Here is a 16,736-nt window from a genome sequence, read left to right on the forward strand (position 1 = left end):
CATACCCAGGCCGAAAAACATAAAAATAAAAAACCTTTTCATGTATCCAAGACTAACCTGGGACTTGTCCTGGGCTACATAGCAAGCATCCTCTTATCTCCACCTCCCTAGTGCCGAGGCTACAGGTATGTACCACACCAGTTTATCAGTGTCGGGGGCTGAACCCAGGGCTTTGAGCATGCTAGGCAAGCATTCTACTGATGAAGTGATATCCCTGGCCCTTAAAATAAATACTTGTTGTTATCAGAACAGGTATTGAGTACTTCAGAACAGGTCTTGAGTACTTCAAAGCATTTGGCAATGGCCCTGAGTGCTGGTTTAATACAAGTCTTTCTGCCAGGCACTTCCAATAAGAACATGACAGGTTTCACCACAAGGAGTTTCTGATAAAGACAGCAGAGGAAAATCCAACTACTGCTGTGATGGCTGATCCTGGATATCAACTCGTCATACCTGGAAGAAGGACCCTCAATTGAGGAATTTCCTCAATCAGATCAGTCTGTGGGCATGTCTGTGGGGCATTTTCTTGATAGCTAATTGATGATGAAAGAGGGCCCTGCCCAATGTGGGCAGTACCACATCTGGGCAGGTGAGTCTGAGCTGTAAAAGAAATGTAGCTGAGCAAGCCAAGGAAAGTGAGCCAGTAAGCAGTATTCATCCCTGGTTTCTGCTTTGAGTTCCTACCTTGGCTTCCTTCAGTGGACTGTAACTTATAAAAAGAAATAAACCTTTCCTCCCCAAGTAGCTCTCTGACATTGTATTAGTTACTTTTCTGTTGCTGTGATAATACACCATGACCACGAGCCAGGCCTGGTGGTACATGCCTTTAATCCCAGCACTTTGGAGGCAGAGGCAGGCAGATCTCTGTGAGATCAAGGTGAGCTTGGTTTACATAGCCAGTTCCAGGCTAGCTAGGAATACAGGAGACCTGCTCTCAAAACCAAAACAACAACAAAGCACCATGACTAAAGGCAACTTAAGGAAGACTTATTTTAGCTTATGCTCCAGTGAATTGAGTCTAGCTCTTGGCATAGCGACAGGAAGCCCAGAGCTCACATCTTTGATTCCAAAAACCAAGTAGAGAGCGAACTGGAACTGGAGCAAGGCTAAGAACTCGCAAAGCCCGTTCCCAGTAATGTACTTCCCAAAGCTTCACCTCACAAAGGTTCTGTGACCTCTCTGAAACAGATCACAAACTAGGTACCAAGTGTTCAAACACTTGAGCCTTATGGGGGGTGGGCATTTCTCATTCAAACCACCACAGTCATTGTGTTTATTACCGTAACAGAAAAGCAAACTAGAACAGAAATTGGCACCAGAGGCTAGGGTCTTGGTATGATGAACCTGACCATATTGTTTTGGGGGAGGATTGTGGAAGTGTTTGGACCTCTGACCCGGAAAAGCCATTGAGTGCTCAGAGCTTAATGGGTTATTCTGTGGGATCTTCGAAGAATGCTGAGAGAAAGGTAGATGGTAGAGTCTTGTCTTGTGAAGTTTCAGAGGGAATGCTGAGAGTCCTAACTGATATTTGAGAACATAGCCTACTGTGGCAATGCATTCCATGGACAGATGGGCCTGGGCTATATAAAAAAGTTCACTGAGCAAGCAGGGGAGCCAAGCCAGTGAGCAATAGTCTTCAGCTATTTCTACTTCAAACTCCTGCCTTGTATTTCTGCCTTGGTTTCCCTCAATAATGGAATTGAACCTGTTCTGTTGTCACAGCAACAGAAGATGGACTTTAACCTATAAGATGTTATCACAGCAAGAGAAGAACAAACTAGAACTACTATATGTCAAAAAATGAGAAAAAAATTAAATTCCGTTGGAGCAGTGAAAATGTCCACAAGACAAGCATGGAAAGCTGCAAAGAAATCCAGCAGATGGCAATAGCTGGGGAGACAGTCAAGATAAAGAAAAGATCATAAGCAAAATAATGGAGTAGCAAAAGGAACATTCTAAAAGTTCAGGTTCAGAAAAAACACAAATGTTAGTTAAAAGTCAAAATATGAAAGTACATTGTCATTAATCCAGTTCTAGCTACCTAACCACAGAAACGGTCACTTCATTTAAAACCTTCAGTAAGACAACGAAGCCTAGCATAAGTTTGTTTTATACCAAATGTATAGTCTTATACCAAATTGTGCTCCCCCCAATTTTTTTTAAACCTCTGAATGTACCAGTATTTGGAATCATGTTTCTTGAAGAGGTAATTAAGGTTAAATGAGGTTATTAAAGTAGACCTTTATCAAATATGACTACTGACCTTTCAAGGAGATTTGGTGAGACTAGCACAAAAGAATACACATAGGAAGATGCAGGGAGAATAAACTGACAACCTAGGAAAGACCTGGCAGAAGGAACAGCTTGCAGTTTACAATGCTCAGACTTCCAAGTTCTCCATCTCTAAAGAAGCAGACATCAGAGAGCCCAGATAAAAAAGTGTTTGGGGGCCGGGCGTGGTGGCACACGCCTTTAATTCCAGCACTTGGGAGGCAGAGGCAGGCGGATATCTGTGAGTTCAAGGCCAGCCTGGTCTGCATAGTGAGTTCCAGGACAGCTGGGGCTACAGGGAGACGCTGTCTCAAAAAGACCAAAAAAAAAAAAAAGTGTTTTGGAAAAAACCCTACTGTTTGTGCTAAAGCTTTGTTATCCAATAGTTATTTCAGTTCGTTAGTGAGGTGAAGGAAAATAAGGTGAGGAATACGGGAGGGCTTTAGAAGCACCCCTAGATCCTTCAGATTCAAACGTGTCTTCCATTAACACGCATTCTTTTCTAGCTTTTAATTTTATGGGTTACATGCGTTGCCTGCATCTAAGTGCACCGGTGTTGTGCATTGTCCCGGGAGGACAGAAGGCCAATACCCTGGAACTAGAGCTATCGTTAGCTGCCATGTAGGTGCTGGGAGTCGAACCCGGTCTTCTGTTAAAGCGCTGAGCCATCACTCCAGCCCCCAATTAATGCTCATTCTGACACTGGCACAATTTTGCTCCAATTCAGTCCTCCACCCTTGCGCCGTACATAGCACTCTTTGTAGCCCTTCTCTGTAGCTTTCTTAACCCAAGATCTTTACACCATTTTCCCTGACAGGAACTGCTGCCTCAAATGGTCCAAGCACTAAATTAAGGCTTCACTTGGGCCCTTCTGTTTCACACCAGAGTAAAGGGGAGAAAGCACATTTGGCGTGATTTAATAAGCTCTTGCCCAAGAACACCGCTGGTTCCTCCAGAGGGGAGGGCCGCTAGGAGGCGAGTCCTGGCCGCCCAAGTCATCTTCCCCTTGCCTAGCTGTGCCCTCTTTTGGAATGCGGTCAGTACTGCGCGAAAACAGACCAAACCAGCAGCAGAGGCCTGGCCCAGCGAGCAGTCACCAGCGGGCGCTCACGAGTCGCCTCTAGACAGCTCATCAAGAGACAAACACCAGTCAGCGCGGTAGAACACGCCTTTAGGGAGGCAAAGGCAGACATGTGAGTTCGAGCCAGCCTGGTCTACACAGTGAGTTCCAGGACAGCCGGGACTACAGGGAGACCCTGTCTCAAAAAGACCAAAAAAAAAAATACCGAGAAACATTAACCTAACAGAAGGTTAATGTGACAACTGCTGGACTTGGTCCAACAATGAGAAAAAAAGTAAACAAATGCACCTTCCTGCCGAGGTTCAGTCACCACCTCCTTTCTGGACACTAGAAAACGCGTTTGCGTCGTATGCGCATGCGTAGGACCCGGGCCTCCAGATCCACCCACCTACGGCCGACGAGGAGGCGGGGTGAACGCTAGGCCCCGCCCCCGCGCGGCGCCGCACGGAAAGCGTCATCGAGGGTATAAAAAAGCGTTCGGCACAGCTCCGCGCTCCTTTCCGCCGGGGAGATGGCGTAGGTCGGGTTCTCGGCTGAGGGAGCACTGCGCTAAGATGGGTCCTGGGGCAAGACTCTTGGGCATAATTAAAATGCAAGCGTTTCAAGACCTGTGCTGTCCGCGCCCCTCGCGGGCCGGTCGCAGAGCCGCGGTGCTCCCTAGGTCGCGCGGAAACTGCGGGTGAGAACACGTGCTCCGGGAAAAGGGCTCCCCCGCCGGCACGGCGCTGGGGTGGGAGGGCAGCTCAGCAGTTCCGCTGTCGGCATCGCGCGGCGTGGACCCCTTGTTCGGCGGTGACTGCGCGCTGAGACCCGCCACCGTTCGCTCCAGATGGTGAGTAATACCTCTAGGGGCGGTGCGGTGTAGTTCTGGGTCGCGATCTCCATGTGTCTTTGGGACCTGTCGGCTGTGGCAGTCTCCCTTCCTAGCCATGGAAGAGCATATTCTTGTTTATTGGCAAAGCTGTCACCATTTCATTGGTATCAGATTCTGACTGACACAAGTAACATTCTTTGCTGTAAGCGGTGGGATGCCAGGTTCCTGGGTTTGTTCGTTGGTGTTGGATAATAGAAAACCTGTAAAGATGGCCCTAGGAGCCATCTTAGCGCAGAGCTCCGCCGCCTGTGCATCCGACCCACACCAGCTCCCAGGCGGAAAGCAGCTTCCTTTCGCGAATGTTTTTTGGGGTTCCAGGTTAATCACGGTTAGGTGTAATTTCCCTGTTCTGCTGACGTGTAACTTAGAATTAATCCAGTTAAATAGGTAATGAAAAAGCTTGGCTCTCAGAATGGGGAGTGCACAGATCTTTTGTAATGCTGGTCTTCTTTTCTTGCAGGTATCAAAGCCAAAGCGATGATGGCTGAGGTCTTCAGTATCTTACAGTAGTTCACCAGATTTAAGTCGTGGGAAATGGTTGTTTTAAATGCCTACAGGGCACTGTTTTCAATAAGCTTGAACTTTATTTGAACTAGTATTTATATAAGATGTTTCTTGTTTAAGTGTTTTAAAACTTTGTACCCGAATAATAAGTAATAAAGTTTCTTTTTGGGGGAACATGTGTGGATGACATGAACAGTTCTGATGTTAGTAGCACTTTAGAAAGAGAGGAAAGCTATTGGGTTACCTAACCTTTAGTGGTCTTTTAAACCACCCCCTCCAATGATGGCAGCTGCAAAGGATGAGAAAGCTATACACTTTATTAACAGAAATGTGCACCAAACGTTGTTTTAAAACTCACAAGACAAAATAAGGATGACCTTTGAATCTCTTTGGTTATACTTCAGACTTAGCAAAGTACGGGCTATCAACTACCCTTTCCGTTTGCTAATCACTAGTTTTAAGTATGAATCTTGCTTGTACCAACAATGTAGTTTGATTACACGAATCAGTGAGCATCCCAGAAAGGTAAACATGCTGCGTTTTGTTTCCCAAGTCCTCTGTAAGTATATGCCATGTATAGTTGAGCCTCAAAGTGAGTGCTACTGTGGTTTTTCTTCAGGTTGCAAAAATCTTGCCTTTTAAAAAGTAATGGGATTCTAGAAAAACTTTGATAAACACAGGTTGTGCATTCCGGAAGTGAACTATATAATAGCACCTTAATGTCTGTACCAAGTGTTTTCAAAATGAGAAAAAGGCAAGTCAATGCAGAAAGTAAAGTCGAGTCCTTTGACATAGATTATTTATAGCTGTATTGATCTTAACCAGTTTTGAGGTGTTTAAAAGGGGCTGTGATGGTATTTCTCATAGTATGCTTTTTTTTTTTTTTGGCCAAATATTGTCCTGTAAAGAATATTAAAAGCCTTATATCCAGGGAAGCTTAACTTTAGGAAAGAACCATAAAAGTGATCCCTTAGCAGTAAGGTTTGTGTTTAACTGAAATTGAGACCTGTCAGTGATTTGACCTGTTTTCCATTTAAAAACTAGGCTACTATAAGATGTTGGCCTCTTAAGTCAGTTGCACATAGTGTAGTGCTTGCCATAGTTTGATTGCTGTGTGTATTAAGATTTTAAACACTTAGGAACTTATGTATAGGGAGGAAACAAATTTTGACAGAATATTCTTTGGAAACCCTTAATTTTTCTAGAAAGTTTCAGTAGATGGCACTCTTCTATCACAGTCCAGAAAACTAAAGCAAAAAAGGCTAACATTTCACACTGGCCAAATTGTGGTTAAATGATCTGGAGGAAATGTCTTTCTAGGCCGCTTATTACCATGATTGCTGGTTGCTGATGATGCAACAAGAACACTTAGATTTTCCATGGTTCTTGGTACTTTGATACTTGTGACTATCACATCATATTAAGAAATACGCTATGGCAAACGTGTCCTTGTGGCCTACTGATCCTACCCTGATTATAATTTACAATGGAACTCCTTTGCCTTTCTGGCCTTTAACAAAAGCTATGGAGATACTGGTATATGAAAAAACTTGTCAAACCCTTATAAGATTTGAGTATAAATAGAAAATAGTATGTCAATATTATTTGAACATAGCCAAGATCAAATTTTAAGTAGTTTAGGTCACATGTAGGCACCTAATCTATACTATATTCAGTTAAAAGGTCTCAATCAAATAAATGCCTTTGTTGGAAAGAGGGTAAAGTAGAATGCAGAGAAGACAATTTCACTTTTCCATTAAAATTAAGAACAATGCTAAAGGCATTGCACTGTAGCCCAAAACTGTTCAGCTAACTCTGAAAAGCAGCAGAGAGCACAACAGTCTTTATGACAAGAAGCAGAAACTTTGATCTCCACAATACTTGTCACCCCTGGCTTAGTGCTAATAATGAAGCCCGAAAGCTTCCCAACAGCATCTTGTTTTCCTCCTGAACTTTCCATAAATTACAGTTTGGTGATGTTTTTTATCCAAGGTATAAAGGCAGAGACTCTGGTATATACACCAGGAGAATCTTTGATTCCACAGCCATACCCCCAAGAAGTCACCCCATACACAACCCAGGTCTCTCCAGGCTGTTCACACACGAGTGGCCCTCCACTGTCTCCTTGGCAGCTGTCTACACGTTTGTGTTCTTGGAGGTTTCCAGCACAAAGCATTCTCCTTGTAAACCGACCTTTATATCGCTCTTCACAAAACTTCTTGGGAAGTAAGGGGACGGCTGCTTGTTGTAGTGTCCTTGAATAGGCACGGCCTGCTCAGAACAAAGACCTGAGTTAGACACAGGCTGCAGCGAATGATCACATTTAGCAGTTTAATGATCAAGATGTGTGATCCCCGTAAGTAGTACTTAATACCCTTCACAAACGTTTAATAATGAGTTAAGAAATGGGGGCTGGAGAGATGGTTCAGCATTTAAGAGTGCTAACTTGTCAAAGAGAACCCTGGTTTGCTTCCCCCACTTACATGCAGCCAGTTCTAAAGTATTTAATGCCATCTTCTGGCTTCCACGGGCACTGCATAACAGGTGCACTTAGATACAGGCAAAACACTCATACAGATAAGAAATACAATTTTTTTTTTTTTTTTTTTGGTTTTTTTGAGGTAGCCCCAGCTGTCCTGGAACTCACTATGTAGACCAGGCTGGCCTTGAACTCACAGAGATCCACCTGCCTCTGCCTCCCGAGTGCTGGGATTAAAGGTGTGTGCCACCATGCCTGTCTAGAAATACACTTAAGGGGTGAGGGGCAGAGATGGCTCAGTAGTTAAGAGCACTGGCTACTGTTGCAGAAGACCGAGGTTTGGTTCCCAGCACCCACATGGCAGCCAACAACCATCTGTAACTCCAGGGGATCTAACTCTTCTGGCCTCTGAGCATTGTGTATACTGGTGCACTTAATATACATGCAGGGCAAAACACTCATCCACATGTTTATGGCTCTAGAGGATAGCTTAAAGGGAACACTTGTTAATTACTTGCGTTACTGAATTCTGTATATCAAAAAGGTAAATATGTACTCTAGCTGTTTGGTGACATCGGTTCGCGTAAGAACCATCTCAATCTACACTGAATTTTAGGAGTATATATGGCCATTTTATATGAGTACGTAAGGTGGTAGCTGTTCAAAATAGGGATGCGGTGTTATATAAGAATGGTCCAGAGGGGCTGGAGAGATGGCTCAGTGGTTAAGAGCACTGACTGCTCTTGCAGAGGACCTGGGTTCAATTCCCGGTACCCATATGGCAGCTACAAACTGTCCTTAACTCCAGTTTTGGGGGAATCCAAAGCCCTTTTCTGACCTCTGCAACATTGCAGGACACGGGTATACTCACATACATGCAGGCAATACACTCATAAAGAAATAAAAACAATACATACATATAAAAGAATGGTGTAGAAATAAAACTGCACATAATTTCCCATATATAAAACAGGCTAAGTCCTACCACCTGCTACTACGGCACTTCTCAGCATGCCATTTATTGTAGACCAGCTTAAATGTACAGCTGATATGTCCTCCACATTGTCTTAGCATACTAAATTGGACTAACTAGGCCATTGAAAACATTCTAGAAAATGTACTTTCCTGATCATTTCTGTTAATTCAGATCATCCTAAAAGGAAGTGATGAACGATTTCTTACGAAGTAATCACAATTCTAAAACAGCAGCCTTCTTACGGTACTGATTTGTTGCTGCTGTGAAATAATGAAAAATCTAGCTTTATTGTGTATTATGAAATGGTGAGATGGACTTATACATACTAAACACATTTTCAACACTTACCAAAATATGCTTGATACTTTTTCTGAGTATAAGTAAAATTTCAAAACAGAAAGTAGCCAACCTATGATATTTCTCATTATTTAATAGTCATTTGAGTATTGAGCATCTAATCCAGGCAAGACCTAGGTCTATATCAAGGCCCATCCCAAGTACGCACTGTCTGACGTGCACTGATTGTCTCCACAGCAAGACGGTTCATGGAGCTCCATTCACCCAAGAACATACGTTGAATATTCCTGCATAGAGCTTGACAGTGCAAAGGAAGTGAAGGGAGCCTGGAGGAGAAACTTCAAGGCCTTCTCTTCGACCCCACAGTCCACTTACAAAATTTTGCTAATTTCAGGAATTCTCCCTAAAATTTAGCTTGATAAAGGGTTCCCTGGCAAAAAGAACAGACCATCAAACACCAAAAAAGTCCTTTACTGGGCCAACTACTTTAAAGTCATCTGGAAAAGTTTTCTAAACTACAGAATGCTGGACTGAATCCTTGGACTGGAGTCTTTAAATCTCTTCCCTGTCCTCTCAGTAGTCTGGGCAACTAAAAGTTGTAAAACACTTTCTACCCCTAAGCTCTACTAGCAGTTGAGTTCTATCAGTGTGTGCTAAAATTGGAATTGAAACCAACAGTCCCTTGGGATGTGAATCTTGATTGCATTCATAGTTTCACACTTGGCAGAATATCCAGGCATCTAAGCTTGAGCCCATCTGTTTAAGATCTCATTAACCACAGCACACCCAAAGTGTGGATTCCAGACAGGAAGGTGTCTAGTTCTAGCTTTTTTCTTTGTCCTACCTGTGTCTCCCCATCCTGTTATGTAGCAATTGGAGGCTGTTTTCTGTGGCCTCTCTTTCCATAGAGGTAAACAGGCTGGTAAAACGTAGGTGCTGAGCTTGGCACATCGCTCCTCTGGTCCTTGTAATCTAACCAGGGCAATGTCATAGTCGCTGCTGTCTGGTCGATATTGCCTGTGAATCACAATCTGTTGAACTCCAATTTCTTCCTCAAACTCCTCTGGTACCAGAGTGTGATAATCCCCAACTCGAACAGCATAGTTTCTCGAGCTGTTCCCATACCTGAAAGAAGAGCACGCTAAATGAGAGGCTCACTTCAGAAAAAGAAGACTGGTTGACAGCTGCGAACATTTATGGAGGTCCTGTGAATCTTCATTCCACGTCATCGCCCTTTGAAAACTTAGCCTTTCTTTCCATTTCTCTAACCTCATGCTTAGGGCTCCCTCCTGGAAGCCTGCTGCCCGGACTTTGTACTTGGATTTCACGATAAACTCTAGATCTGTCACACCTCATTTGATTTCACACTTCTCATTGTTTGCCAGCTCACTAGCTATCACACATTCTCTCTCTCCCCTTGTTTGAATAAATTATTCCAGGCAGGCTTTGTGACAACATGCCTTTAATCCCAGCATTCCAGAGGTTGAAGCAGGAGGGTCATGAGTTCAAGGCCAGCCTGCGCTACATAATGAGTTTGAGGTCACCTTGGACAGCATAAGGAAACCCTGTCTCAAAAAAAAAGTTACGTTATTTCAAGTCAGGAATCTTTTTTAAAAATATTTTTATTTATTATTTTTATTTTATGTGTATGCGTGTATTGCCTGCATGTAGGTAAGTGCACCCATGTCATGCAATGCCCATGGAAGACAGAAGAGGCTCTCGGATCCCCTGGACATGGAGTTACGGGCAGTTGTTAGCTGCCATGTAGGTGCTAGGATTTGAACCCAGGTCTTCTGCAAGAACAACCAGTGTTCTTAACAGCTGAGCCATCTCTCCAGCCCCCCAAGTCAGGAATCTTTATCTGTCATGTTCACTGAGAAATCCTAGTACCCAGAGTAGTGAATACAGCATGTGCTTGTTGATTTAGTGAATAATAAATGCTTATTTTTTTAAATATGTATACCTTTTTTTCATGAGAAGTTACGCTATGAAAGTAGAAACTGTTTACTAGATTAATAATTCTGGGTCTGTTTATGAATACCATGCCTTGATTCCTCAATTTCAGCCCCTGACAGTTTGAGCCAGAGAATTCTCGTTTGAGGGCTATTCCCTGTGTTGTATTTCAAGGCATCCCTGTCCTCTGATCACTACACAATCATACACCCAGTCTCTGCCTCCAGTTGTAAGAACCAAAACTGTCTCCAGAAATTGCCAAATGTTCCTGAGGTGGCAAGGGTCCCCAAGTGAGACTTCTGACCCAGAACACATGAATCCATGAGCCAGCCCACCAGCCTGCATCTTCTTCAGTGACGATTACAGCTCCGTGCTTACTCATCCTGTACCACTACTTACGGCATCTTATGCGGGGCTTCTTAAAATTTTCTCCACTCACAACCACTTTCACCCAAGAAACGGTATATTAGAAATACATAACAGGTACATAAACCAAACATTTAATGATACTAAGTTGTAAGGAAATTTGTTTTAAAACAATTCTTTGCCATGCATATTACTTGGTCACATTAATTTGAGTTTAAATTTCATGCTAATGAGACAGATGTGCTATTTTTACAGAAAGAATCAAATCTTAGCTGAACACCTGATACTGCAGGTCATGGGGCACCTTCACCACTTTCAGAGTTGACTGACAGACTTATTTTATAACTGGTTTGTTGTTTGTTTGTTTGTTTGTTCATTTGTTTGGACAGGATCTGAAGCTACATGTAGCCAAGGCTGGCCTGGAATTCTGTAATTCACTATGCGTAGCCTCAAACTATGTGAAGCCTCTGGCTTCAGTCTAGAGAGTGCTGGGATCCCAGGCATGCACCACCACATCAACTGCACAGTCACTGCTCTCAGAACTTTCCATCTTTTCCCTTTGCCTGCCCAAGCTCTATCCCTGGCTTCATCAATGGTCCCCATACTTCATGCTGGCACCTAGCAGGACATTTTTTTAATTTAATTTTTCAATATTAAAAATCCTTTATTTTCTTCTGCAACAAAATTTGAGAGTCCCACTATTTTCAAGATCTGTATACTTGAATTTGACTTTAAATTCAATAGTTTTCTAATAGAAATTTCTTAGTGACTGGAATTTCCTAATAACTGCTCTATTTAAAGTATAACCCCCCATTTACTCCCATGTTATGAGAGGTTTGAGCCTTCTAATGGCCCTAAGTAAGGCTCTGCCCATCTTGTATAATTATATAGCCACCAACTATTGATCCATAAATTCTAGTAATTCCCTGTGGTCTCTTACAACTCTCCATTTTCAAATGTAAATCATCATATATCTTTAAAGTTCAGAGGCTTTTTGTGCCTAAATAGTATGCTTTTGCAGATCTATTTCAAAAATTAAAACTTAGAACTATTTTACATTCTGAAACAGTAAAAAGTAATAGCTGTGGAGAATAAACAAGTATTTGAATATTTCCCATTTTCTATGTACTAATATTACTAGTGCATTTTAAATTTCATATATTTTATTAACAGTATCTTAAGATACAATATTCAAAGTAAAATATCATTGTAAAATGTAATTAATATGAAAACTGAATGTCATTTTCAAGAGTGCAGCTTTAGATAGTTTCTTAAATTCTGCTCCAAATATAATGCTATATTTCAGCATCTCCACTCCGTGTTTGCTGACCACCCCTAAGAGTACCCCAAGTAAGAGGCAGAGAGAAATCATTACACAGAGAACCCGAGGGAGAGGGAGACAGAGACAGAGTCAGATCCAGGTCTCCTAACCTCATGAGCGTCCAGCTCTGCCTCATAAGACAAACAAACCAAAACTATATTTGACAGTTAACCTTCACTGTCAACCTGACTGCATTTGGAATCACCTCGGAGACACTCATCCAGAGAAGCTGAACTGAAGAAGGAAGGCACACCTTGTGTGGGTGACACCATTCCATGGTTGGGACCTCAGTCTGAATAAAAAGGCAAAAAGGAGGAAGGCAGTTTAGTAGTCTCTGCTCTCAGCTTCCTGGCCTGTCCAGCTACGAGGAACCCCTGCCTCACATTCCTGCAGCCATGAATTCTGCCATCCTCTCCTGCAGGCTGTGTCTCCTCAAACTGTGAGCCAAAATAACTCTTCCCTCAAGTTGCTTTTTATTTATTTATTATTTATTTAATTAATTAATTAATTAATTAATTTATTTATTTATTTATTTTTGTCTTTTTTGAGACAGGTCTCCTTGTAGTTCCAGCTGTCCTGAAACTCACTTTGTAGACCAGGCTGGCTTTGAACTCGTAGAAATCTGCCTGCTTCTACCTCCCGTGTATAATTTTATAAAATAAATATAAAATGTGCCCCCCAGCTGTCCTGGAACTCACTATGTAGACCAGGCTGGCCTCGAACTCACAAAGATCTACCTGCCTCTGCCTCCCAAGTGCTGGGATTAAAGGCGTGTGCCACAATGCCTGGCCTCAAGTTACTTTTTAAAATACATTCTTTTTGTATGTTGGCATGTGTGTTAGTAAATATATGGTGAGTGACTTATTTTGAAGGATATCCAAGTCCACATACACACTTAAACTCTCATCTCTACCTTACTGAAATGAAAAGACATTTTGCTAATTCCCATATACAACAAAACTATCACAAAAGTTTCTGACTCTCAAAATCTCTGCAAATATCTAATATTCTATTAATGCTAGATATTCCTCAGAACCACTCCTGCCACTTAAAAAAATACAAATACCCAAGCCACACAATCTCTGAGATTGTAAACTGCCAAGGCCAGGATACGTCCTAGGTGATTGGAATTTACAAGTGAACAAAAGGCTATGAAAGGCATGGGCACAGCTACTGCCCCTGTATGCTCAGAATTCAGTAGGTAGAGTCAACATCCTCAGAGGTTTCTAACACATCGAGATGCAAAAAGCATATGTATTCAATGTATATGCTAATGTATGGAGTGGACCAACTAAACGTATTTCTCTCTCTCTCTCTCTCTCTCTCTCTCTCTCTCTCTCTCTCTCTCTCTCTGTGTGTGTGTATTCATGTGGTTATGGGTGCATATGTGTTTGGGTGCATGTAAAGGTCAGAGGACAACCATGGTGTTGTTCCTGGGGTGCCTTCCACCTTTTGTTTAACAGGGACTCTGATTGACCTGGAACTTTGCCAGGTAGGTTAGGCCAAATGACTAATCAGCTCCTGGAATCCACCTCTCATCTCGCCATCCCCAGGATTATAAACATGCTTTTTATGTGAATTCTGGGGATCTGAACTCCGGTCCTTATACTTCCAAGGCAAGCACCTTATATTTTACTGAACTCAGCCATCTCCATAGCCCAAACTCCATTTTTTTAAAAAACAGATTTTTATATTTGAGATTTGAGAAACATCTGAGATATATATATATATATATATCTTGACTAGTTTTCCAACCAAATATTTGTTTAGTTCCATCACCCCTTTTAGAGGATGTAATTACATACTTCAGGGAGAAAACTTTGCCCCAGTGTATTTGCAGATGTGAAAACCATTTGTTATGGTTCTAGGCTTCCAAAGAAAATGTAAAGGAATCCCTTTTTCATGTATTTTAGTCTTCCTGGTTGAATTTCTGTTATATTGATAGACTTTGTTGTATAAAAAAAATGCCTCTAAATCAGACAGCCTGAGACGGTAGTTTCTCTGTAGCCACTGTGATCTCAGCAGACTGTGAGAGAGTGCCTGTTCTGTCCTCTCTCTGGCATAGGGGCTGAGAATGCAGGGGACTGCCTGAAAGTGCCTAGAACCTGCCTCCATGTAGTGGTGAGCTTCCCCTAATTGCACTGTACCCAAGCCCCTAACTGGGATTGCGTGAGGCCCCTCCCAAGGCCCCAGGGCAGACAGACATGGCTTTGGTAGGATAAGGCTGAGATTTTAGCAGAGAGCCAGAGAGGGTGGGTTTAGACCTACATCTGTGTACTGTAATCTCAGCAGACCACCAGAGAGTGCCTGTTCCAGCCTCCCTCTGCCACGGGGGCTGAGAACTCAGTCCCTGAGACACCTGAGAGGATGGGTTCAGAACTTAGCAGACCAGCTGAGTCCCCAAATCAGCCCTGCTTAGGGAACTTCCCCAAATTTTGCTCTGAGTTCCTGCTAGTAGGGGTCCAAACCTTAGAAGAAATCCTGAGTGTACCTGACTGGAACCTGACTGGGGCTTCTGTGGGTGTTCCTGAGTAGCTGATCCGAAGCCATGAGTTCCCTCCAAAATAAAATATGAGAGGACCTGAAATATGGACCAATCAGCTTTACATAACCAATAAGAAAAGGACCAAGGCACACCAATAATACAAACAGATGCATACTTCAACTTAATTCTCATATCAGAATCATAAACAAAAAAAATTCACATGCCAAAATCACAATGAAAGAATAACAAAATGGAAAGCCAAAACACTAGGTCCCCACGAAACTCCACCAATCCTGTAGAAGAGTTGGACAAGGAGATAACTCCTCAGGTCACAGAATTTAAAAGAACAATCATAAGCATGATCAAGGAATTCAATGAATTCAAAGAACACACGAACAAACAAATCGAAGAACTGAAGAAGATAGGGATAAACTTCTGAATGAATTCACAAAAGAGCTAGAAACATTGAAGAAAACTCAGGCAGAAATGAATAAGGAAGTGCAAAACTCAATAGGCCAACTTGAAACAAAAGGAGAAAGCTTCACTGCTAGAATGGATGAAATGGAAAACAGAATATCGATACTGAAGGATAAAGTTGAAGAATTGGACCACTCAAGCAAACATTATGAAAAATTAAAAAAACGCAGGAATGGAATATGCAAGAGATGTGGGACACCATGAAAAGACCAAATCTATGTATCATAGGCATAGAGGAAGGAGAAGAATTTCAGGCTAACGGTATTGACTGGATCTTAAACAGGATTGTGGAAGAGATTTTCCAGAAATTAAGGAAAGGCAGCCCCATACAAATACAGGAAGCACATAGAACACCAAACAGATAGAATGAGAAAAGAAACTTCCCATGACATATCATAGTAAAAGCACCAAATGTACAGAACAAAGACAGAATACTAAAAGCAGCAAAAGAAAAACAACAGCTCACACAAAGGAAAGCCCATCAGAATTACAGCTGATTTATCAATGCAAAGTACGAAAGCCAGAAGAGCCTGGACCACGGTATTTCCAGTTCTGCATGACAATAGATGCCAGCCCAGCATACTTTACCCAGCAAAAATGTCTATTATAGTTCAGGAGGAAAGAAATAATCTTCCATGACACGAATAGCCTGAAAGAATACATGTCCACAAAACCACCCCTTCAAAGAATACTTGAAGCAATACAGAGAGCAGAGAAAGAAACAACTATACCCCACGTGCAATGAAAGAAAATAAAGGTTTAATTGAGGAAACACAAAATTAGACAAAGAACACAAACAGCATTCAAAATGATGGCAACCAATAGACATCTTTCAATAATAACCTTAAATATCAATGCACTGAACTCCTCAGTCAAAAGACACAGGCTAAGTGAATGGATTAAGAATTAAAATCCATCTTTTTGCCATGTGCAAGAAACGAACCCACGTTCAAGGACAGGCACGACCTTAAGGTGAAAGGATGGAAAAGAATATTCCAAGTAAATGGCACTAAGAAACAGCAGGAGTTGCAATTCTAATATCTGACAAAATAGACTTCAAAGTAAAACTAATCAGAAGAGATAAGGAAGGTCATTTCATTCTGAGCAAAGGAACAGTTAACCAAGAAGATATTACAATCCTTAACATATATGCACCAAACTCTGGTGCACCCAAATTCATAAAAACAACACTACAGGACTTTAAGACATAGATTAATCCCAACTCAGTAATAGTAGGGGAATTCAGTACCCCACTGTCTCCATTAGACAGGTCAACTGGACAAAGAATAAAGAGAGAGATGTCTGAATTAAATGATACCGTACATCTAATGGACCTAAGAAACATCTTTCAAATATTCCACCTAAGAAACAAAGAATATCCTTTCTACTCAGCACCCCATGGAACTTTTTCAAAAACTGACCACATTCTGGGCCAGTAAACAAACCTCAACAGATACAAAAAAAATTGAAATAATTCCATGCATTCTATCAGACCACAATGCAATAAAGCTCAGAATCAGCACTGGACAAAGCCCTAGTCACTACATGAACTCATGGCGATTAAACAACACACTCATAAACAATGAGTGGGTCAAAGGAGAAATGAAGAAAGAAATAAAAGAATTCCTGGAATTTAATGAAAAAGAATACAA

At 42.0% G+C, this 16,736-nt stretch overlaps 1 protein-coding gene, 1 long non-coding RNA gene and 1 other non-coding gene across 3 annotated transcripts in view; 2 read left to right on the plus strand and 1 right to left on the minus strand.

Annotated features, from left to right (window-relative positions):
* Positions 1 to 3,824: 3,824 nt before the first annotated feature.
* Positions 3,825 to 4,904, plus strand: LOC103744299. Its single transcript, XR_607698.3, has 2 exons — positions 3,825 to 4,184; positions 4,687 to 4,904. It is a non-coding gene; the product is annotated as an uncharacterized LOC103744299 (long non-coding RNA).
* LOC115072512 lies at positions 4,232 to 4,362 on the plus strand. The gene has a single exon (XR_003851568.1). It is a non-coding gene; the product is annotated as a small nucleolar RNA SNORA24 (small nucleolar RNA).
* Positions 4,905 to 5,352: 448 nt separating the features above from the next.
* Positions 5,353 to 16,736, minus strand: part of Prss12 (serine protease 12) — an 85,298-nt gene continuing 73,914 nt past the window's right edge. Inside the window, exons 10-11 of the mRNA XM_008846053.3 lie at positions 9,327 to 9,607; positions 5,353 to 7,001 (exon numbers count right to left, since the gene is read on the minus strand). Of these exons, the coding sequence (XP_008844275.1) occupies positions 6,694 to 7,001; positions 9,327 to 9,607 (589 nt within the window). The 3' untranslated portion in view covers positions 5,353 to 6,693. The remainder of the gene's footprint in view (positions 7,002 to 9,326; positions 9,608 to 16,736) is intronic.

The sequence above is a fragment of the Nannospalax galili genome, unplaced genomic scaffold (assembly GCF_000622305.1).
Source record: "Nannospalax galili isolate Female #2095 unplaced genomic scaffold, S.galili_v1.0 scaffold142, whole genome shotgun sequence".
NCBI lineage: Eukaryota > Metazoa > Chordata > Mammalia > Rodentia > Spalacidae > Nannospalax > Nannospalax galili.